The 21,587-nt window shown below is 57.4% G+C and overlaps 4 protein-coding genes across 13 annotated transcripts in view; 2 read left to right on the forward strand and 2 right to left on the reverse strand.

The window, feature by feature from the left end:
• Positions 1-111: 111 nt before the first annotated feature.
• Positions 112-5,462, reverse strand: GALK1 (galactokinase 1). Its single transcript, XM_058852310.1, has 8 exons — positions 5,233-5,462; positions 4,259-4,448; positions 3,838-3,957; positions 3,203-3,338; positions 2,594-2,775; positions 2,235-2,385; positions 1,923-2,085; positions 112-1,217 (listed from the first exon to the last, which is right to left on the reverse strand). Exons 1-8 carry the CDS (start codon positions 5,395-5,397, stop codon positions 1,146-1,148), a joined length of 1,179 nt encoding a protein of 392 aa, XP_058708293.1. The 5' UTR covers positions 5,398-5,462; the 3' UTR covers positions 112-1,145.
• Positions 4,455-13,140, forward strand: LOC131585794 (uncharacterized). 4 transcript variants are annotated; one of them, XM_058852309.1, is made up of 17 exons: positions 4,455-4,815; positions 6,107-6,348; positions 6,576-6,683; positions 6,768-6,840; positions 6,979-7,135; positions 7,221-7,266; positions 8,103-8,161; positions 8,268-8,303; positions 9,286-9,338; positions 9,604-9,736; positions 9,820-10,013; positions 10,237-10,282; positions 10,383-10,448; positions 10,939-10,998; positions 11,139-11,221; positions 11,379-11,473; positions 12,443-13,140. In XM_058852309.1, exons 2-17 carry the CDS (start codon positions 6,312-6,314, stop codon positions 12,640-12,642), a joined length of 1,446 nt encoding a protein of 481 aa, XP_058708292.1. In that variant the 5' UTR covers positions 4,455-4,815; positions 6,107-6,311; the 3' UTR covers positions 12,643-13,140. The 4 variants fall into 4 exon arrangements, 3 of the variants coding, with proteins under 3 accessions (XP_058708292.1, XP_058708290.1, XP_058708291.1); XM_058852307.1 differs by lacking the exon at positions 4,455-4,815 and having other exon boundaries at positions 5,812-6,348; XM_058852308.1 differs by lacking the exon at positions 4,455-4,815 and having other exon boundaries at positions 5,812-6,348; positions 12,233-12,543.
• A 93-nt stretch (positions 13,141-13,233) lies between these two features.
• Positions 13,234-14,964, reverse strand: LOC131585797 (histone H3.3A). The gene is made up of 4 exons (XM_058852314.1): positions 14,812-14,964; positions 14,254-14,395; positions 14,024-14,177; positions 13,234-13,935 (listed from the first exon to the last, which is right to left on the reverse strand). Exons 2-4 carry the CDS (start codon positions 14,379-14,381, stop codon positions 13,807-13,809), a joined length of 411 nt encoding a protein of 136 aa, XP_058708297.1. The 5' UTR covers positions 14,382-14,395; positions 14,812-14,964; the 3' UTR covers positions 13,234-13,806.
• Positions 14,965-18,332: 3,368 nt separating this feature from the next.
• The window catches only part of UNK (unk zinc finger), a 43,175-nt gene continuing 39,920 nt past the window's right edge, over positions 18,333-21,587 (forward strand). For 3 of the 7 annotated variants that reach the window (XM_058852303.1, XM_058852306.1, XM_058852300.1), the window contains exon 1: positions 18,333-18,555. In XM_058852303.1, the coding sequence (XP_058708286.1) occupies positions 18,458-18,555 (98 nt within the window). In that variant the 5' untranslated portion in view covers positions 18,333-18,457. The remainder of the gene's footprint in view (positions 18,556-21,587) is intronic. The other 4 variants (XM_058852299.1, XM_058852305.1, XM_058852302.1 and 1 more) reach the window with 2 other exon arrangements.

Raw genomic sequence — 21,587 nt, forward strand, 5'->3', positions numbered from 1 at the left:
CTAACTTTGGTTACACCTTCCAACCAAAGCAGCAGCTGCCTGGGCCCCAGCAGCATCACCAGCCTGCTTTGATCTCACAATGGACTTTGGTCCTTTTTTTTGTGCTTTTTATTTTATTTTTATTATTATTTCTTTTTTTATTTCCTTTTTTCTTTTGGACTCTGAAGAAGAGCTCACTACCAACAATTCCCTCTCCTCTTCAGGCTTTTTATTTCACTGGGGAAAGGGTTGTACATCTTTCAGCCAAAGATGGATGTGTGTGAACCAAGTCCACAGGAGTCTCTATGACTGCAGATGGAGCTAGGTCAGTTGTGAACTTGGCTCAAGGAAGGGATTCTTCACCAGCCCTGAGGTTTTACTGTGCCTTCAAGAAGCACTTATTTCTCCTGAGCAAGGCTGCCTTCCTCCCTGCTCCCTTCTTGCCTGGGGTTGGGATTTTCTCTCTTCCTGCACAAGGACTCTGTGACCCTTTCCCTGGGCTTTGTGGTCCAGGGTCAAATATTGAGAACTGCCTAAACAGGGACTTCCCCAAGCATTTTAACCAAAGATGATCTCGTTCTCCAAGAGCAGAGCATGGCCCTTCAGCTGCTCTCCAGGGAGTCAGGCCTTCCCCATGCACTAACCCAGGCCTGTCTTTAATTTCATCTGCTTGTTGGAGCTGGTGCTGTTTCAGCCTTTCCAAGCTGGATCCAGAGCAGGTCTTTGATCAGTTGGCTTCCTCTTGCACTCAATAAATATTTTCTCTGTATTCTGCCTGTTTGTTGTTGTTTTTTGGTTTTTTTTTTATAAAGTAAACTAAAAAATCCCTTCCCCCTCACTACCCTCCAGCTGCAGTAGATGCAGGGCAGGGGCCAGAGGGAAATTCCCAAGCAGGAATTTCTGCCAGGTGTCAGTGCCAGCTGCTCCTCCACTGCCATCTACTGCAGCTCTCCTGGACTCCACAGCCCTGCTAAGGGCTCCTTACACCACTGCAAACTGGAGCTAAAGCAATATCCTCTGAGGAAGGGTCCCAAGTGATTTTAGCTACCATGGGCACTGTGCAAATGTTTTGTTTTTATTAGGCAAATGATGCAGATGGACAAATGGATCCCTTTGGGGAGGGAGGCAGTGCCAGCCCAAGGGTCCCAGGTGAGGGGGTCTCTCCTCTACAGGGCCAGGGCCTTTGCACCATCTGAGGGCTTGGTGAGGTAGAAGGTGGCTGTGCCACTGTATTTCTCCTGGAAAACAAGAGGAGCAGTCAAGGCTGGGTTTGATGCCAGAGCTGGGGGGAAAGGGCCTGCTGGTCAGTTCCACACTCGCTCTACCTTCACTCTTCACTGTACTGTAGCTCCTGGTCATGTTTCCTCTCTCCCATCTTTGGCAGAGGCCAAAGTCCTTTTGGTCTCTGCTCATTTCAGACCTTCCTCTTCCCTCCTGTCCCACTCCCCCAGCTATTTACAAGTGCACCATGATCTCACAGAGCAGCAAAATGATGTTCTGCCTTGTTCATAGGCCCCATGTCCTGACACCCCCATTCTGCTGGCATTTCCAGCTCCCTGTGCACACCGTGGTGCTCAGTTAGGGAACAGTGGTGATGGCACTGAGATCTCTCCTGGGCTATAATTGCCAGTGCCCAGCTCAGCAGTGCCCAAGCTCAGATCACTTTTCTGTAGATGGATTTGGCCTTCCTGAAGCTCCCCCAGCACTACCTTTCACTACCTGTGTTAAAGCAACGAGGTCCTGGGGCAGGGCTCTGTGACCAGCACAGCGCTGAACTGCCTGCAAGAGCTCAGCAGCCTCAGGGCTACCCCTGCACAGCCCTGGATGGGCTCCACTGCCCCCAACGGGCTCAGGAGTCACAGTTCAACAGTGTCCCTGTGCTGTGCCCCCGAGTGTTCCCTTGGGATCTTTAGTCAGTTTCCTGGGGCTGTTCCCCCACATACCTGGATGTGCTGCTGGGCTCTCTCTGCAGCCCCAGCTTCCAGCAGCGTCACCGTGCAGCCACCAAAGCCTCCCCCGGTCATCCTGCTGCCATAAACCCCATCGACTTCCAGCGCTGCTGCCACCAGCTCGTCCAGCTCTGGGCAGCTCACTTCATAGTCATCCCTGGAGAGAGGAGAGCCGTGCTGTGCCCTGCACCCTGGGCACAACCACTGCACCACCGACAGCTCCACCGCGTGTCCTGGTGCCATGGCAGTGATGCTGGGTGCTGCAGATCCTGGCCCAGGGCTGCCAGCATCCTTGGCCATCCTCACCTGAGGGAGTTGTGGCTCTCCACCATCAGCCTCCCGAACGTTCTGTAGTCCCTGTGCTGCAGTGCCTGCGCTGCCTGCGCTGTCCGGGCTATCTCGCCGATGACGTGCCTGGCCCGCCGGAACACCTCGTCCCCCAGCCGGCTCCTGGCCTCTGCAGAGACATTTGTGTCCCTGCAGCAAACCTCACAGGATGCTGCGGGGTGCAACCTGCAACCATCCTGTGCCAAAGCTTCTCTGCCTGCAGCTCGCTCCCAGCACAGGACGTGCACCTACCCACCTGCCCCAGGTCTCAACCCATGGGGCACCAAGCTCTTGATGCCCCAAGGAGTGGCCAGAGATGAGGGGGGGACTGTCCCCACCTTCCAGCTCGGCCAGGGTGGCATCCCTCAGGCTGGCCTTGCCGAGCGCCGCTGCCGCCTCCTCGCACTGCCGCCGGCGCGTTGGGTACTCGCTGCCCGACAGCGTGTGCCGCACCTGGGAGTTGGTGATGAGCACGGCCAGGCTGGCATCGCTCAGGGGGACAAGGACGGTCTCCAGGGACCTGCAGGGAGAGTTCAGCCATGTGCCCACCCCCCTGCCCACCCCGGCTCTCAGACACCCGAGTGAGGCCACGTGGCAGGCAGATCCTGAACTACAGAGGCAAAGTCCAGGTGGTTTAGGATTTCACTCAAGCATTTCGCTCCCTCCCGGTTATCAGTTCCACAACAGACCCTAACGACCGCTGGAAAGACAGCCCAGGCAAGCAGCAGAAAGGTTGCAGGAGGAGGAATCAAGAGAAGGAGGAACTAAAGTGCAGGGTGCCCTGCCCCCATGATGAGGTTTTTGGGCTTCAAAACCCTTGAACCCTTGGGTTCAAGGGTTAACCTCTCCCTGCACTCCTGCCCTTGGTTCATGGCCACAGGGCCAGTTCACCCCCAGCTGCTCAAGGAGGTGAGCACAGCACAGTGAGCTCAGCGCTCGACCCTGACCTGCAGTCGATGAGCAGTGCGTGGCCTTCCTTGCCCATCACGGATATGAACTGGTCCATGATCCCACAGGGCATCCCAGCAAACGAGTGCTCTGCTTTCTGGCAGGCCAGAGCCTTGGCTACCAAATCCCCATCATCTGTGCCACAGCAGAGACACACAGGTTAGCAGCTCCTGCAACTTTGTCCCTTGCCTGGAATCAGGGGAAGCAAACATGGAGGTAAAGGGTTGTTTTCCCATGGAATGGGGTTTTGCAGCTGCAGGTGCTCATTCCTGCACCACTGCATGGCATCTATGCCAGCCTGGGCCCCCAGATCCAGCTGGATGTGATAATGGACACTGGTGTTTCAGGTACCTGGACTTTTGGTGGCATTAGGGTGAGGAGAGGATGCTCCCAAGGGAATTTCCTCTCCTTCTCCCAACCAGCCCCAGGAGTGGTCCACGGATTTTAGAGGTCTGGGCAGGTCAGGCTGGATGAGCCAGAGGAGCCACACAGGCAGGGCGGTGCCAGCTGGGGAGTTGTTACCCACTCACAGCAGCACTTTCCCAAGGGCTGTGGGATCCAGCTAAGGGCACCCCCTCATCCCAGCTCCCACCTGGAAACAGATGCCAGGGCCCAGGATGGGCTGCTGCCTTACCAGGGCAGAGCTGCTGGAGGAAGGTGTACGTAGCCACCTCCAGAGCAGCCGAGCTGGAGAGGCCCCCGCCCAGGGGGATATCACTGGCCATGACCGCGCTGAAGCCTGGCACGGGACCACCTGCAGGAGGAGAAGGGGGGCCATGAGCCCCTGCAGGGCTGTGTGCGCCCCACAGCTCATGGGGAATGACACAAGGAGCCCCTGTGCAACATTGCAGAGCACAAAGTGATCCACAGCAGAGTTTAACCCGGCATCCCCCCAAGCACAAGGACCTTTGGAGCTGAGATTGAGTTTCCTGGAGCCTGGTCCTGGCAGAGCTGCAGGATTACACAGACACTGGAAGAGCCCCTAGTGCACTCCCAGAGTCTGAACACCAGTCCCCAATCAGCAAGGGGGGCTCTGACCCACCGCTCAGCCTTACCCCGGTAGTGTTGGATGACCCCCTTGACGTAGTTGGCCCAGCGAGGCAGCCCCGGGCTCAGGGAGCTGCCGGGACCAGGAGCCGGGAACTGCACCCGGTGGGGCTCGTCCGCCTCTGCCGAGGTGGTGATGATGGAGATGGTCCCGTCCTGCGTGGGGGATCCCACCAGCACCGTCCCCAGCTGCAGGGCCTGGGGGTGGGGAAGGTGGGCTCAGACCCCGCAGCACCCTTCGGAGCATCCCCACGGGTGGCAGGGGACAGCTGTGGCTGCTTCAGCCCACAGCTGGAGCATCCAAGTGTTCTCCTTCACACCCCTGAGCCCACTGCACACTCCAGCTTGGCACAGAATTAAACTTCCGCCCATTTATTGATACACAGGGTCAGTCTTCCCACTGAATATTGTGCCTGACCTCCCGGCTCGGTCCCGGGTGCTGCTTGGGCTCCGGGGGAGTGGAAACATGTCACGAATGGCAGAGGCTTCGGGAAGTTTTCCTGCCTGCCAGGGAATTCAGCTGACCTGCTCCCACGCTCCTCGGCCTCACAGTAATCAGCTGAAGGTTTGATTTAGGACTGAGCAGGGACTTCCCCGCTGAGCCAAAGGGGCTCGGAAGGAGCAGGAAGCTCCCGCTGTTCTGAAACACCGCTCTGTGGGAACGGGAAGTTGTTTGACGGGGTTGCAGAAAAAAAGGTTTCAGTCTCTCGGAGAGGTGGTTGGGAAGAGAATCACATCCCCCGAGTAGCGAGTGAGGAGCTGGGCTGCACGGGGGGCTGCAGCAGGTCTGGCTCCGAAGCCCATGGTCCTGGGCAGGGGATCCCGGAGGATCCCTGAGGGTCCGGGATGGGGTATCCTGGAGGGGACATCCTGGGACGGGGATGGGAAGGCGGTGGCCGAGGACCCCCGGCGGCCGCCAGGAGGGCCCGGAAGGGTGACACGGCCAGAGTCCAGGGCCGGGGCGGCGGAGCACGGCCCTTACCATGGGCAGCACGAAGCCGCCGTTGTAGTCGGTGTGCTCTCCGATGAGGTTGACCCGGCCGGGGGCCCACGCTGCCAGCACCGCCGCACCCCCGAAAGCCGCTTCGTGCGCCCGGCGAGCGGCCGCCAGCAGCGGGGACGAACCGGGACCCACCGGCTCCGCCATGGCCGAGCTGCACCGCCCCCGATGGGTTCTGCACCGCCCCCGGTGGGTTCTGCACCGCCCCCGATGGGTTCTGCACCGCCCCCGGTGGGTTCCGCACCGCCCCCGGTGGGTTCCGGACCGCCCCCGGTGGGTTCCGGACCGCCCCCGGTGGGTTCTGCACCGCCCCCGGTGGGTTCTGCACCGCCCCCGATGGATTCTGCACCGCCCCCGAGCGCCCCGAACCTCTCCGGGAGCCCCGCACCGCCCCCGGTGGGTTCTGCACCGCCCCCGGCGGGTTCTGCACCGCCCCCGGCGGGTTCTGCACCGCCCCCGGTGGGTTCTGCACCGCCCCCGGTGGGTTCTGCACCGCCCCCGGTGGGTTCTGCACCGCCCCCGGTGGGTTCTGCACCGCCCCCGGTGGGTTCTGCACCGCCCCCGGGTCCCTCCGCGCCCCTTCTCCCCGTCCTCGGAATCGCTGTTCGTGCGTGGGCATCCCCCCGGACAGCCCGTGTGTACCTGCGGCGGGGCCGGCACCGAAGCCTTACAACACATATATCTACATCCCAAAACCTGTCCTTACACACTCAGATAAATACGTGTATGTTTCACACGTGTGTCTCATAAACGCGGGGCCTGCCGATACAATGTATGGCGTTTATATATCTGTACAGATAGATAGGTGTATGTGACGCTGTGTTACACCAATGTACATCAGCGTCTGTGCTTTCAGCTTAGGTACACGTACACCTGTGTGTGTCTCTGAGGTTTCCACCGCCCGTGGGGCCGGGCCGCTCCGCTCCGCTCTTGGGGCGGGGCTCTTTCCCCTTTCCCCGTTCCTGGTTCCCCGTTCCCGGTTCCCCGTTCCTGGTTCCCCGTTCCCGGTTCCCGTCCAGCCGCCGTCGCGGGACCACCTGGCCCTGGGGGGCAGCGAGCCCATGGCCAGGAAACAGCCGCTGCTCAGCGCCCTTAAAGGTGAGCGTGGGCCGAGCTTCTTGCAGCAGCAGCACCGGTGTGACCGGAGCTGCGGCCCCGCCGCCCGACCTTGGCCTCGGGGAAGTTCACCCGAGCTCCTGCCCAGGGCGGCGGCGGCAGCCGGGGAGGGTGGGACCCCTCCGGGGGCCCTGCAGAGCTGTCCCCGGGGTGGCCTGTCCCCTTTCCCCGGCTGGGCACTCACGGGTGCCGCCTCTCTCTCCCCGCAGGAGGGGTGCTGCGGCTGCGGGAGGACGGGGGCCCGTGCACGGACACCTCGCCGCACCTCGTGTCGCTCTGCCGGCTGCTGGAGAGCATCCTGCGCAAGGGGCTCCGACGTGAGTGACCCTTCGTGCCCGGGCGGGCGGTGGCAGCGTCCCCGGGCCCGCGGCGAGGGGTGTCCAGCTCCCTTTCTCCCGCAGAACCGGCTTGGGGCTTCCGGAGACGGGATTACTGGCACTGGCTGGAGCGACTTCCCACGGGAACCAGCGGCCTGTAAGCGACCCCGAGCTAGACTGGGGTGAAAATCTGAGCTGTGCTGGCGTCTGTCGCGACATGCTCATCCCAGAGACCCCAGGCGCAGGGAGGCCGCTCCCGTGTGCTGCCCAAGCTGCTTCTCCTCTCCCCAAACAGGCCGAGCTCTCTGTCCAGCAGCATCCGGAGAGCCGGGGGCTGTGAGCGGACGCGGACGGCGCAGGGCCGGGGGCGGCTCTTTCTGCGCCTGGCCCTGCAAGGGAAGGTGCTGGCGGTGGCCGTGAGGCAGCTGGCACAGACCCCCCGAATCCTGGAGGTGCGGCATGTGGGGGGGAGCTGCTACCCACGGCCGATGAGCTGCGAACCAGAGGTGTAATCTGTGTTGTTTCACTGGGTTTCAGTTTTATGATCCAGGGAGCTCCATCCTCGGCAGTGAAGATCTCCGGGGTAAGATGGTGGCTCACCCGAGGCAGGATGCAGCACTGCACTGCTGCAGGGGAGGGGGAAGAGGCCACTGTGCTTTTTCTAATCCAAACTTAGCGCTGGAATCTAAATATGTTGCTGCAGTGACTGGGGAGGAAGAAAAAAAAAAAGGTGTAAATATTTAAACAGGATTTGAATCCATCTAAGATTGGCTTTAGTGGCATGGGATAGGGAAATTGCTTCTGAAGTATCTTCCATGTTATTCCTTTGTACAAAGGATTCTGCCTTAAGCAGACCCAGTCTGGCTTTAAGGGGAGGAAATGTCAGATGGGCCTGGGCTGAGGGCTGGCACAGGGGCTTAAATGGCTGCATTGCCTTGACAGGCTGCAGCACTCCATCCATCCACAGCTGTGCTCCTTGCTGGGCTAGGCCAGGGTGGAAACCTTTAATCTTTTGATTATGATAAATAACCCCATATTAAACCTGTACATCAATGGTTTATAAATCACCTGCACTGCTGGTGCATGAGCAGATTTCAGACCCAGCAGTGTGATTGCAAGGCTTGTGTAGGAGAGCCTGGGCAGCTTTGCTGTACTTCTAAGGGGAGAAATAGCATTTGCTACAAGCCTTGGTCTGAATTTGGGGAAAAAAGGTACCAAGCTGCCCCTGTGCTGGCAGCGGGAGCCTGGGATGAGCCTCCAGCAGCAGCCTGGGTGCGTGGTGCTGGGATGTTCTCAAAGCCCTGCTCCCAGGACACCTCAGTTATACTGCAAATGGCTTCATTCTGTCCTCTGCCATGTCCCTGTGAGGCTGTGGCTGCCAGGTGGTGACACTGCCTCTCCATCCCCATCCCTCCGCAGAGCCATTCCTCTCGCTGCTGCTGGTGCTGACAGAGATAGATTTCTCCCTGGACCTGCAGGTGCAGTGGTGAATCAGTGGGGTGGTGACCAGCACAGGGCTGCCAGTGTGGGGCCCTGGCCCCTTCCTTGCAGGGACCAATGGTGCTGGCACTCCTTTGTTTGCAGAATTGCAGCTTCTTGGACGAGAGCTGGCTGCTGCCGGTAAGAGCCCATCGCTCCCGGGAGCGTCCTTCCGCCACCTGGCCCTCCCTGAGAAGTCAAATGAGGGAGATAAGGAGGGGTTTGGTGGGGAGGGATTGCCGTGCACCCCGGGGTGAATTGGCTCAGGTTCACCAGGATAAGCAGAGCTGTCTCTGCTATGGAGGTTGGATCCTGCCGGGTGCCTGGGCCTGCACCAGGAGCAGATCTCAGCATTCCCAGGAGTAAAAACAAGCAAGAGAAGTACCCAGGCCTAAATCGCTGATATAAGTGATCATTCCCTGTGCTCCATCCCCTGATTTCTTGCCAAAAAAAATCCCCATTTCCCTGGACTGACACAGATTACGCATCAGTTGGTTTTGCTCTTGGTTTGCTCAGTGAAACATCAGTGCGTTATTGAGAGCAGCAGGGATGCCTTCATGTCTTTTAACAATGAAGAGCATCCCTCCACCACCTTTTAAACCCAAAAGAATCCCCAAAAAGCTCAAGGCAGCTTTGGGACTGGTCAAGGCGTGCACTGAGCCGTGGTGCTGCTGCAGAGCCTGGGATCCCACTGGCTTTGGGGCATTTCTGACAGCCAGTGCCCCTGGCCGAGCTGGCCGTGTCTCGAGGTCCCGGCTAATGCGATGTGACAGTAAGTGCTGCTGCAAAGAGCAGCGGCTTTGGGGAGGGGCAGCTGCATCCCCCCGCTGCGTGGGGACATGTGGGGTGAGGCAGGAGGGCTCTTCAATGAGTTAAGGGTTTGCTGTTGCTTTGCCATCCCGTCCCTAGAGCAGCTTTGTCCCTTCAGGGTCTGGGCACGGCCGAATCCTGAGAGGACAGAGACAAGCTGGTCCCAGCTCAGCCTGTGGCACTGGGACTTGCCTCTCCCTGGGCTCCCAAAGCCCTGGGTTGGCATCAGTGCCAGAAATTATCCAGGGCATGGGGTCCCTTGGATGTCCCACGGCCATTGGCAAGGCCACTGTCACCATCCACTCTCTTTCAGGTGTGCAGTGTTTATGAGACAGTCCCGTGCCGAGCACTGGGGATGGTGCTCAGGTAGGAACTCTGGATCCTCCTCTCCACTCTCCAGAGGGATCTGGTCATCCCAGCACTGAAAATGCCTCAAAAAAAAAGAATTAATTATCCTGCTGAGAGCATTGGGGCTGTCTCAGGCCCTTTTCTCCCCATCAGCTCAGCTTTGCCGGTATCCATGAGGTGGCTTTTCCCTGCATTCCATGTATGGGTGAAATGTCATGGATGGTACAAAAGGGGAGCCAGGCAGGGTCCCTGGGGCTGAGCTGAGGCTTGGCTGCACCCTCAGGTATGTGGATGGCCGAGTCCTTGTCACCAAGGTGCTCCCTGGGAGCCAGGCAGAGGTGGACGAGGTGGTGCTGGCCGGTGACATCCTCGATGAGATCAACGGCTGCTCACTGAGATTCGCCTGCCCCGGGCAGGTGGGTGGGCACAGAGGGCTGGGCTGTCCCCCTCATCTCCTGCCCCCTGCTCCCCTCTGCTCCCCCTCCCTCCCTCCCTCCAGGCTGGGGCCATGCTGCAGACACTGAGGGGACAGCCACTCACCCTCCGCCTGCTCCGGTGGCGGTGGCACGACGGGACGGTCTTTGAGCCACTGCTGCCCTACCTGAAGGCCCTGAAGGAGAAGGAGCCTCACTTCCACCTGCAGCTGAGCCAGCACAGGGGTGAGGGGGAGCCCCGGCAGCTGCAGGGGGGCAGGTGGGTCTGTGCCATGGGCAGCCCCCAGGCTGGGCTGAGGCTCCTGGCACTGGGGTAGCCCTGTGCCCACGCTGTCCCTGATCTCTGCTCAAGGCTGTGGGGCCAAAGCTGCCCCCATGGCCTGCAGGTGAGGAGGGGGCTGTGAGCATCTTCTCCTGCCAAGAGCAGCAGGAGTGGTGTGTGGGGTCCTTCCTCTGATGCCCTTGAGCCCTTTCCTCCCCAGGCTGCTCTACAACCTGCGCTACCTGGGCCAGACCAGCGTTGGGACGGTGAGGCTGTGGGGCAGAGACCTGCCATGGGGTGAATCATCTCTTCTGCAGTTCTTTTCATGTGTCCAGGGGTTATTCCCTCCTTCCCATTCCATTTCAGTGTGGTGGCAAAGAGGTGCTGGAGGGAGCCATCCCTGCCGTGCTGGAGAGGCGCTTGGCAGCGCGGGTGAGCGACAGGGCTGGGGACATCCTGGGAAGAGAATACAGGGAACCAGGGTCTCTGCCATGGATATTTTTTCCTGCCAGCTCCTAGTTCACTTGGCTTGGCTGAATATTTGCCATGCCATCACCCCTGGGAGGGTTTTTCAAGTCAGAAGCATCTCAGCAGCCAGGATAGGAAGGGGCATTAAGGAAAAAAATGCAACAGCATGCAGGAAAGCACTTGGAAAACTCTGGGAAGGTTAAGCCTGATTCCAAGGGTGCTTTAGGGCTCAGGTCACTGTTGTTTGAGACTCTGGGGGTTGTTTGTGAAAAGATTGAAGTGTGGGAGCACTGGGTGGTGGGGGAAAAAGGGCAGCACAGAGGAAATTTTAAAAAGCTGAGGTTGACTGTGCTTCATCACCTCTTCATTTGGATAATCTCTGGTGAGTGTCTGATTAAAAACAGAGCTCAGGGCTGTGCTGATCAGGGCTTCTTCCCCCTCATCCCCCCTGCAGGAGGTTTTATTTGATGTGAAGGAGGCAGAAGTCCTTGTGAAGGAGAAGGCTTCTTCCAAGGTGAGTGAGTGACATCCAAGGCCTGGGAATCTGGAGGCATGGGGAGCCCAGCTGGAGGGTCCTGGGGACATTATCACCCAGGAATGTTGACAGGATCTGACCACAGCCCAAACACCGGCCCCTTCCTGTCCCCTGCACAGCTCCTGTGCCGCCATCCCTACCCATCCATCTCCTGCGTGGGACGCTGCCCGTGGAGCCCCGGGATCTTTGCCTTCTGTGTGGTGTGAGCACTGCCTGTGGCCCTGGGAGGGGGCACAGAGGGATGTGGGGCTGGGAAAATAAACAAGCGAGGTCCGGAGCAGCCGCAGGGTCCCCAGCGCGGTTGAAAGCAGGGCTGGGCTCCGAGCTCTGCTGGATAATGGATGTGTTTCCATTTTTAGCTCTTCCCCCGAGAGCCCTGATGGGAGCACGTTCAACTGCCTGGTGTTTGCATCCAGTTCTGAGCAAGAATGCGAGGAAATCATCGGGAGAATCGGTAAGGGAAGGGTTTATGGCTTCAGCTACCATCAGTGACACCGTGGAATACCAGGAATTCTGTTCTGGATCACCACATGCAGGATCTGACTTAATTCCTTTTGTTGAGGTTACTAAGATGAAGAGATACTTTGATATTTTCTGGTGTGTGGGGGGGTTTCTAAGGACCACCAGACAATGATTTTATTTTAAGAAACTATTCTAGGCATACCCAGATGCTTCATTGTTTCCAGTAAGGACTTGCAGGAGATACTGTTTTCAAGGGATGTTATTTTAAACATACTTTTCTTGCAGGAGCTGAGACTGCTACTGCAGCTCAGCACCAAACCAAGCGCTCACAAACAAATCCCATTACTTGGAAATTTCATTTTCAATTGGCCTAAATGCAAGCTGTGTGGTTCTTCCTGAATTACGTGGGCTACCAAAGATCCTCAGATTTCCCATGGGGACATTCCTGGCAGGCAGGGTCCCTGGAAAGTCCTGCCCAGGTGATTGACCTGAGATCACTGAGCATCACCTAAAGTTTGAGCTGGTGCTTAATTTTGTGTCTAAATCATTAATTTCATTACTCTGTATCAAAGGAATCTTTCCCCGTACAGCTTTAGCAAGGAGAACAGGAAAATATTTGTCTAAACCCATCATTTCAAAGCAGGATACTGCTGTGAGCCAGGGGCTGGGTTTGCTCCTTGGAGCAGTGTAGGACAGGGAGGTGAGGAGGAGGCTGTGTAAGAAGGTGGGTGAGGAGTGCCTGTTCCTCCAGCTGCAGGATTTAAGCACACAGAGTGGTTTGTCTGAGGGAGAACACGATGAGGCTCCACTGTCCCAGCAGCAGCTGTGGGCTGCAGGCCCCGACTCCCAGAACGAGCCAGGATGGTTTTCATGCTCTTCCTCACCATCGTGGTGGGAGATCACGAACAGCCAACACCAATTTACCTGAGTCAGGTCAGAACTGCTGCTACTCTTCCCCCAGAACACCACCATCCTTCCACTGGAATAAATCAAGTTGAGCTGGCTCAACCACTTTCCTGTGCTGCTTTCTGTGATGACTCCAGCCCTACCTGTGCAGCCTGTTCTGGCTCCCTCCAGGTTCAGTGTCAATTACCTGTGCTTCAGGTGCAGTCTGAGCACTTTCCTCCACCACGGCCCAGCAGGAACCCAGACCTGCCTTAGCCAAGCCTGAAGCAAAGGCTGGAGTATAATCCTACTCCATCCAAGAAAGTCTGGATGGGAAATAAGAATCCCATGGAGCAGCCGCCCGTGTGGCTCAGCAGCCCCTCTGCTCCCAGGGTGTACAATCAGCTGCTGCCCCTGCACACCATCCCCTGTGCAGATCCAGGACTAGCACAGCCCAATCCCACGGGGATGCTCCCCCACCTTGCCATCCACACTGCTTGGGAACAGCCAGGTGGTTCTGCCTCAGCCAGACCAGTCACAATTCCAAAATAAACTTTCCCTACAGCCACTGGAAAGGAGGAAAGAATGCGGAGCCGAGTTTGTGCTCTGATTAGAGAAAAGCCCCCCAAAAAGCCACTGCAGTTTCACCCAGTCCTCCTGGACCCTGCAGAGCTGTAGAGCTCCACTCCCACTGGCAACAGCAAGAATTCAAGCTGCACAAAATCTCCAAAATACTCCAAAAGTTCTCCATTCTGTCGCCAGCCGAGGTTAAGTTGCCAGAGCAGCATCCCCAGCTTACAGGAATCTGTAGGAGGAGGCAGAAGCTTCTTCAAGCTCGTTCAAACCAAATGACAAAGACTCCTCACATGTGAATGTAAAACATTTAATTTAAAAATGTTGACACTACAATATATAAAATAGCTATTATAAATGCACATAGTGTATTCTATAGCTGCCAGGTTTACGTTTTTAGGAAACTGTAAGTTACACTGTGGTTAAGACTTGTAGTTTCACCCTCTGAAGGAAGTCCACATTTGATCACAGTGATGCATGGTCAGACTAACAGCCCCAATTGTTAAACACTTGGATCAAGTCATAACCAGTTTTATTGCAAAAGGACCCTGTACACATTTATATCAATTCTAGTACCTTACAAGTTTATCTACCCAACAAGTCATTAACATACAGAAACATGCATGAGAAGCAAGAAAGAACACCCATCCCTTCTGCATATTAGCAACTTGTCACTCCCGAGCCCGAGGCTCAACATCACTGAGGTTTATGTGAACAGTCACTTTTAGCATTCATCCTGAGTGAAAGATGGAATGACTTAAGTACAAATGCAACATATTATAAACAATTTCTTACAAAAAAAGTCACAAATTAAAACCAAAGTATTTTACAGATTTAACTACAAAACACCATAAAAACAGCCTTCACTTAAGCTCTCTCTCCCCGTATCCTGCGAGCCAATTGGATATCTTTGGGCATGATGGTGACTCTCTTGGCATGGATGGCACACAGGTTTGTGTCTTCAAACAGACCCACCAGATAAGCCTCGCTGGCCTCCTGTTTCAAGAGCAGCAGAAGAAATGTTGTTACAAACCCTCAAGCGCAGCTCCCCCAGCGCCGCGGCCCACCCGGCCCTCTGCAGTACCTGCAGCGCACCGATGGCCGCACTCTGGAACCTCAAGTCTGTTTTGAAATCTTGGGCGATTTCCCTGACCAGCCGCTGGAAGGGCAGCTTGCGGATCAGCAGCTCCGTGGATTTCTGATAACGACGGATCTCACGGAGCGCGACGGTTCCCGGCCTGGATGGAAGAGGGAGGAGGGGGCGGTGAGGCGGAGCAGGGGCTGCGGCAGCCGGGGCCGAGCCGAGGGCCTTACCTGTAGCGGTGAGGCTTCTTGACGCCGCCGGTAGAGGGGGCGCTTTTCCGGGCCGCCTTCGTGGCCAGCTGCTTGCGCGGCGCCTTCCCCCCAGTGGACTTGCGGGCGGTCTGCTTTGTACGGGCCATTTTTCCTCACTTACCTACAGAAACAGGCACGCGTGACACGGGGGCCCGGATCTCCCCGTCACCCCGAGGCCCGACAACACAGAAGCCAATACCCTCAAGTTCCAAACGCCCCCCTCCCCCGCCGCGGGCAGGCGGCCAGCGGCCTCCCCCGGGACGGGGAGGAGGAGTTACGGTTACCCCACCGCCCCCGCCTTGCGGCCCAGCCGCTCCCCTCCCCGGGGAAAGCGGACTGAGTCACGCCGCCTCCTCCTTCCTCCCGGGCCGCTCCGGGGTGGGGGGGGAGGTGCAATGGGGGGATGGGAACCTGCCGTGACTCAGGGCACGTAGGCAAGGCCCGGCCTGTCCGCCGCGCTCCGGAAGGACCCAAGGCCGCGAGTAGCCGCGCAGCACCACCACCCGCTTCGGGACGCGTCCGCTGTCCGGTACTTACCGGTAGGAAGAGAAGGAAGCGCCGGTGCCGGTAGCGCTGCGCGCCGAACCTTCTACGCTGTGCTGCTGCCTCGAGCCGCTCCTCAGCCGCCGCGCCGCTCACTGCGCCCTCCCCGCCGCGGGGACACGCATTTTATAGTGGGGGCGCGCGCGCGGCGCCGTGGCGTCACAATGCCTGTAAGCAACGCGCCGCCCTATTGGCCGGGACCTCCGCCGGCGCCATCGCGTCACCACACACAAAGGCCGTGCTCCGGTTCCCCGGCGCTGATTGGGCGCGCGGCCGGGCTCTGATTGGTTGTTAAAGTAGGCGCCCGATTGGCTGTTGAGGGAGGAGAAGGATCCAATCGGCGGCGGGCGGGCGCTCTGCGCGCTGATTGGACGAAACGGGGCAGGGTTTGGATCCTACCCTTTGTTGCGAAGCTCCACAATGGGAAGTCAATAGGAGCGGGGCGAGCGGCGGCGGCGCCGCGGGATCCCCCGGGCACCCCCGGCCGCCCCCGCCGCACAGCCCCGGCCCCGGCCTGCGCAGCGGAGGCGCCCGGCGGGGGCTGCGAGCGGCGAGGGCCGGGCCGCGGGGTCCCCCACGCCTCCGCCCCCTCTCCCCCGGGAGCCGCCGGTGTGCGGCCGCTCGACACCCGCGCTCGGGGGTGTCCGTGGGGGCGAGCAGAGGCCCTCGCAAGGGAAGGGAAGCCTGGCAGCGCCTCCGGCACTTCTTGCCCGGATTTATCATTCCAGCTGCCAAGGAAGGGTTGTCACGGGACTTGGATTCGCAGTGGGCAGCGCGGGGATGTGACTGCCCCGAGTGAGAGCCTGACCTTTGGCCCTGAGAAGGGAGCATTCAGGAATTGGGGCTCAGCTCCTCGTACCCTGCCATTCCCCAAATCACACTGACTCTGTGGGGCACCTTCATCCCCAAAGGGAATCACAAACTTTTACTGCAACTACAAATCCAGAATCTGTGCTCCCTGTTGTTACCGTCTTGGCATTTGTCTTCCTAAGATAAATAACAATTCAATAAAAAACTTGTCTTTTGGGGAAAACTGCTGCCTTAATTTATGCCTTGATTTATATTGCTATTTTACTGTATTTGCACTGACTGTGGAGGCAGGTCCCTGCCCCCATGGGAAGGCTCCCAGGATCAAGAAGAACAGGTCCCAAATGCCCTGGAGTTGTAGCACGTAGGATATGGAGGGAACACAAACAGACGCTCCCAAAGGCGTCCGTGAGCTTCCCAACGTGGAGCGCAGCTGGAATCACCCACTCTCTGCATGAGACTCTGCTTCCTCGGCCTCTGGGGTCAGCGCTGGCCCTGTGGGACGAGCCAGGATGGAGCTTGGCACGTCGGGAATGTGTTGGGAGCACATCCTGCTCCTGTGTCCACCTGGCCACTCAAGCAGATGTGGCACCGTGGTGTGACAGGGCCATCACGTGTGCTGAGGCTGTTGCTGCCTGAGGGACGTCTTCTCCCCTGCCTCTGGTCCTCATTTTCAGGATCATTTTTTCTCTTCTAAAGGAAAATGTTAATTATTTATCAGAGGCAAAAAGCTGTGTATCCAAGCTTGGGAGCTGTAGGTGAATACTCACTGCGTTGTTTTGGAAGGTGGAAAGGGAAGAATTCTCCTTTCATCTGAGTTGTTCACTCATAGGGAAAATAAAATTAGGAACTGGTTCTGGTGGTAACAGAATTTAATACATTTAATTTGCACTTTTGAGAGCGCACTGCACTGTCACTAATGCCAAGAGACCAGGTGAAACTTTGTTACCATGAGTTCAGAGTCTCCTTAATTATTTCCTTCTCCAGTTTTCATAGCAATGGCTACTCGGACTTCTCATTTTGGAGATACTTTGGTTTTTTTCCTCTCCAAAACCCTGGAGAAAAGCCGGGCGTCACCTGGGGTGGAGCAGGGTGCGGGACAGGTGTACACACAGAAGCTGAGGAGGGCAAACCAACCCAGGTTAGCAAAGATGGGAATAAATGCACCCTGGGCACATCACCTGGAGTGTCCTCAGTGTTTCCCCATCACTTGGCAGGGCGTGTGCCCTGGAAGATGAAACAGCGTCAGCACCAGGTTGTAAACATCAACTAGGAGGGACTGGAGCCTGTGGCATCCAAGTCCCTTCGGACAAAGTGCAGGTTGGTGGTGTTTTCAGTGTGATTCCTCAATAATTGAGTGGATTTTCCAGCAGGTTCATGACTGACAGTGGCTCTGGGTTGGGTGTACCCAACCCAGTGTGTGGAGATACTCACTGAAACACCTGCACTGACTGAGAAAAAGCCCTACTTGACCAGGAGCTGCATAATTCCAGTCCTCCAGCTTCTCATGGAGGCTGGTTAGATGAATAAGAAGGTATTGATATCCTGTGACTTATTCCTGCAAATGCCTGGAAATAAACTACTAAATCACCTCAGGACAAGCCTGCCTGCAGTAGATATTAAATCAGTATAAATAGGAATTTAAAAAGTGATTTGCCTCCCCAAACCAGCTACAGAGACCAAGCCTACAGTTTATTATTAACGTTGCTCACCCCGTGTGGGCTGGCAGAGGTAAAAAAGGTGTTTGCCCGATAAATGCCGTGTGCCCTTTCCCACCCCGCCGGAGATCCCAGCGCCAGGAGCACTTCTGTGTGGAGCCCAAGAGATCAAAGTCCTATTAAAAGAAACTCGTATCATTTCCTCCCCTGGGAGAGAAGTTAATTGGCAGAGGAAGCGCTCCACATGGGAATTCGGCCGATTCCTTGGACACGGCTGTTTCCAGGGGGGGGTTTCTCCCCGGGGAGGACGGGGAGCCCGTGTCCCGATGTCCCAGCAGCCAGGTGCCATTGGTGTCACCTGCTCCGAGGTAGGTTTTCCATGCGCTCGCTGGGCCTTCCTCCCCCTCCTCCTCCTCCTCCTCCTCCTCGGGCCGCAGTGCTATTCCCGGGCACTTCCTGCACGGCCTTGTCCCGTGGGTGGGGAGGGCCGTGGAGCGATGAGCGATGCCAGCACTAAAATAACCCTCTGGCCGCGCTCCCGCGTCCACGCTCAGCCCCTGAGGCAGAGGAAGAGGGGGGAGGAAGGAAGTGAGGTCGCCTGACACAAATAACTCCCGGCCCCTCACCAGCCCCCCGGCCTGGCCTCCCCCGCTCCCGTCCCAACCGGCCTGGAGGGGCTGGGCCTAGCGGGCCGTGCCGCCCCCGGGGCCGGTGTCCTGCCAGGGCTCGGTGCTCCCCCAGGGGCTCGGTGCCGTGCTGTGGCTCGCTCCTCCCCCTCAGGGGCTCGATTCTCCCCGGGGGTCGGTGCCGGCCCTGGGCTCGGGGCTTTCCCAGCCCCAATCCCCCCCCACCACCGGGGGGCGCCCCGGCGCGCCACCCCCGCCTCCCCGGGCACTACAGCTCCCGTCGCGCCCCACGCGGCAGGAAACGCGGAGGCCGCAACGCCGCGGGGCGCCTCTGGGACTTGTAGTCCCGCCGGCCGGAAGCCACCGCCCACCGCGTCCCGGGCTGGCGGGCGGCGCGCGCGCGGCCAAACTACAAGTCCCACCCCGCCCCGCGCGCCACCGGGGCGGCAATGGCGGCGGCGGCGCCTGCGCGCGGCGCCCTCCGTGCGGACCGCGCAGAGTGAATAATAAAGGTCTCCTCGGCGGCGGCGGCGGCGGAAGGCGGGAGGCATGTCCAAGGGCCCGGTGGCGGGCGGCCCCGCCGCGGCCGGGCCGGCGAGCGCCGCCAGCGCGCTGCAGGCGCAGCCGGAGAAGCCGCAGCACTACACGTACGTAAAGCCGGGAGCTTCCCCGCCGCCGCCCGCCCGCCCGCGCGCCAACACGCGCCTGACGTCAGCGTGCGGCGCGCGCGGGGGCGCGCGGGGGGACGCGCGGGCACCGGCTGGAACCGGCCTCGGCCGGCGCGGGCCGGGGGCGGCGGGGGGAGAGGGAGGGGCGGGGGATGAGTGACCCCCCCCCTCCAAACCCCCGTGATGCACCGGGGCCGCCGCGCCTCCCCCGGGGGTGAGGGGACCCCCGGCCCCTCGGGTGACACCCCCGGCCCCTCACTCCCCGGTCCCTCCCTCTCGGGTGACACCGCCTCCTGAGGTGGGGGTCCATCCCCCGGGGTGTGAGGGCACCCCCGGGCAACACCCCAGATCCGTTCCGCGGCGGGTGAGGGGACCCACGAGTGACATCCCTGGTCCCTCCCCCGTGGTGTTGGTGGAGCTCCGGGCCCTCTGGTGACACCCCCGCCCGAGGCTGGGCGTCTGTCCCACGGGATGTGAGGGGACCCCTGGATCCCCAGCTCTGCCCCCTGCCCACGGTGGGGGTCCGTTCCCCCGGGTGTCATCTCGTGTGGGGGTGGTGCTCTGGGGGGTTGAGGTTTTGGGGAGCTGCCACCCAGGGCTGTCACCCCTGTCCTCCATCCCCTGAGGGTTCTGGGGGTTCCTAGGCACCTGTGGGGGAAGGTGTGAGGTGACAGGAGGTCCCCAGGTCATAGTCTTGGTGGTTGGTGATGGAGGGTTCGAGTGGGTCCCTCTCAGGGCAGGTGTCTTTGGGAATGACACAGATGTGTGGAATATCCCCCTTGGAACACTGGACGAGCGTTTGCCCCATTCTTGCTTTCCTGACACTGCACGGGTGTGATCTGGCTGTTCAGGGCGCACTGTTGGTGTGTGTCACCTCCATCACTGGAGATACTCCCTTAGGGAACACTTGTTGCTGGAATGTGTCTTTCCTAACCAAAAAATACCACTTCCCTGCCTTGTCCCAAGGAAACACAACCTGTCAGAGCTGTGTGAAGTTGGCCTGTGACCAATTGTTGGAGGTTGTGGTGATGATGTTCCCATCCTCTTGTGCAACAGGGATAATGGATCAGGAGTGAGCATTATTTTTGTGAGGTGGGCTGCCGATGGATGGGTACGGCTGGAAATAGGTCATTAAAAGAGAAAAGTTTGGAACTGTTCCTTGCGGAGAAAATACATGTGCTGAGCCGTTTGCTCTTATCATTTTAGGGTGTTGTCCTATAAGTACCCTACAAATACTCATATCTCTGGCTTGTGTCAGTGCCCCCACCCAAAGTGAGACGTGTGCTCTGTGTGCTTTTAATTTCCATTTTCATAAGGTTCATGGTGGACTTCCCTGTGTCCACACTGTGATACCTGGAATAAAAAGAGCTTTGAGGAATTCACAGGCTCGTTCAGGCTGTTTGGAATACTATGGCAGAGTGAGGGCTTCCAGGTTTTATTGTTATTGTGAAGATCCTGTCATGATCCTTACAGAAATGGCGACAGTCATAGGTTGTCTAGTTTCTGGTGTGGTCTACAAGTTTGATGGTTTTAGGGGGGAAATGGGCATGGAAGAGTCTGCTGGGAATGTTGCTGTAGGGAAAAAGAAGGAACAGGAGCTGCCTGTAGAGATGGAGTGACACCAGTGATGGAGAAAGAATAGGTAAAAAGTGAGAAGGAAAACAAGGAGATGAAGTTGAGAAAGTGAGGACACTGGCTATAAGGGAAGGTGAAGGTGATAACTTGGCTAAGCATGACTGTGGAAATAAGGATCAAGTATTAGAAAAAATAGAGGAAGAAAGACTTCAAGAAAAAAGAGGAGATTGGGAAAGAGGACGGAAATGGGACAGCGTGGAACAAAGCTGGTGGTGCAATTAGCTTCTTTCCAGAGGGTAAAACTTGTGTTTTGAAGATGGATGCTAAAAATACTTCAGTGGAAACAGTTGCAGAGGAGCTGAATAACCATAAGTGAAAGACGGGTTTGGGGGCTGCTGAGTGCTGACAGTGGGATGTGAGCCATCCTTTGGAAGTCTAGGATGTGTACACTGGGTCACATCAGACTGTAAACCTCCTCCTGATAACATATGGGAACTTATTTGGTGGTCGCTCATGTGAACAAGTTGTATGTTGTCAAAATGTAAATATTTTCTTCCTTTTTTTTTTCCTTTAAATACAGTTTGTTTCCGTAAAATGACACGAAGGTTACAAGTTGTAAACTCAAGTAAGCTTAATTATCTGCATACTTTGCTGTTCCCTGGGGACAGGCAATCTGGTGCTGGGCATCTCTCGGAAAGTTTTGGTTGTATTTGTAAGGAAATGTTCCAATTTCTGTATTAGTGTGAATTTCTAAACTCTTGGTGTTTCTTGCATGAGATTTTTTAGATACTTTGGACCTCTCTTTTTTTCTGCTAGGAAGCCTTCGTGTTTACTTTAGATGTGCAGCAAAAGAAAATGTGGGAAAAATAGAGCTGGTGATGCTCTCCCACACCTTTGTCACTGTCAGCAGAAGAGGCTGAACTTCCATGATTTGTGTCCTTTGGTAGCAGTCATGGCATGCAGCTGGATATTCCTGGAGACAAGTTGCTGGTAGATGCTGAAGTTTGCTGTTTAATTATGGATGGCATGCTCCTTGTCTGGGGATCTGGTATTGCATTTGTAGAACCCGAGTGAGTAACAAAATACTCCATTGTGCTCTCCCCGGGTTACTGGATTAGATATTCCTGCATGTGGCTGCTTTCTGTGATCCCACAGCTCCCATAGCAGGATGAAACCAGTGTATTCCCAGGAACAAAGGGGTGAGACAGCCTTGTTCCTGGGGTTCCTGGAGGCTGGGATCAGCTTGGGGCAATGTGCTCTGCAGGGGCTGGATGGGAAGTGGATTTGGTTTGGGTAGGCTCTGTCAAACCTCAGCTGAGGATTGGTTTTGCAGCATTTCTTGGCTCTGTCTAGCACGTTATTTCTGCAGGTACTTCTGTCTTTAATGTGCATCTACACATGTGGAAGAAACTGAAAGCAAGTGCTCAGTCACTGGA

Source organism: Poecile atricapillus, chromosome 17 (genome assembly GCF_030490865.1).
Source record: "Poecile atricapillus isolate bPoeAtr1 chromosome 17, bPoeAtr1.hap1, whole genome shotgun sequence".
Classification (NCBI taxonomy): domain Eukaryota; kingdom Metazoa; phylum Chordata; class Aves; order Passeriformes; family Paridae; genus Poecile; species Poecile atricapillus.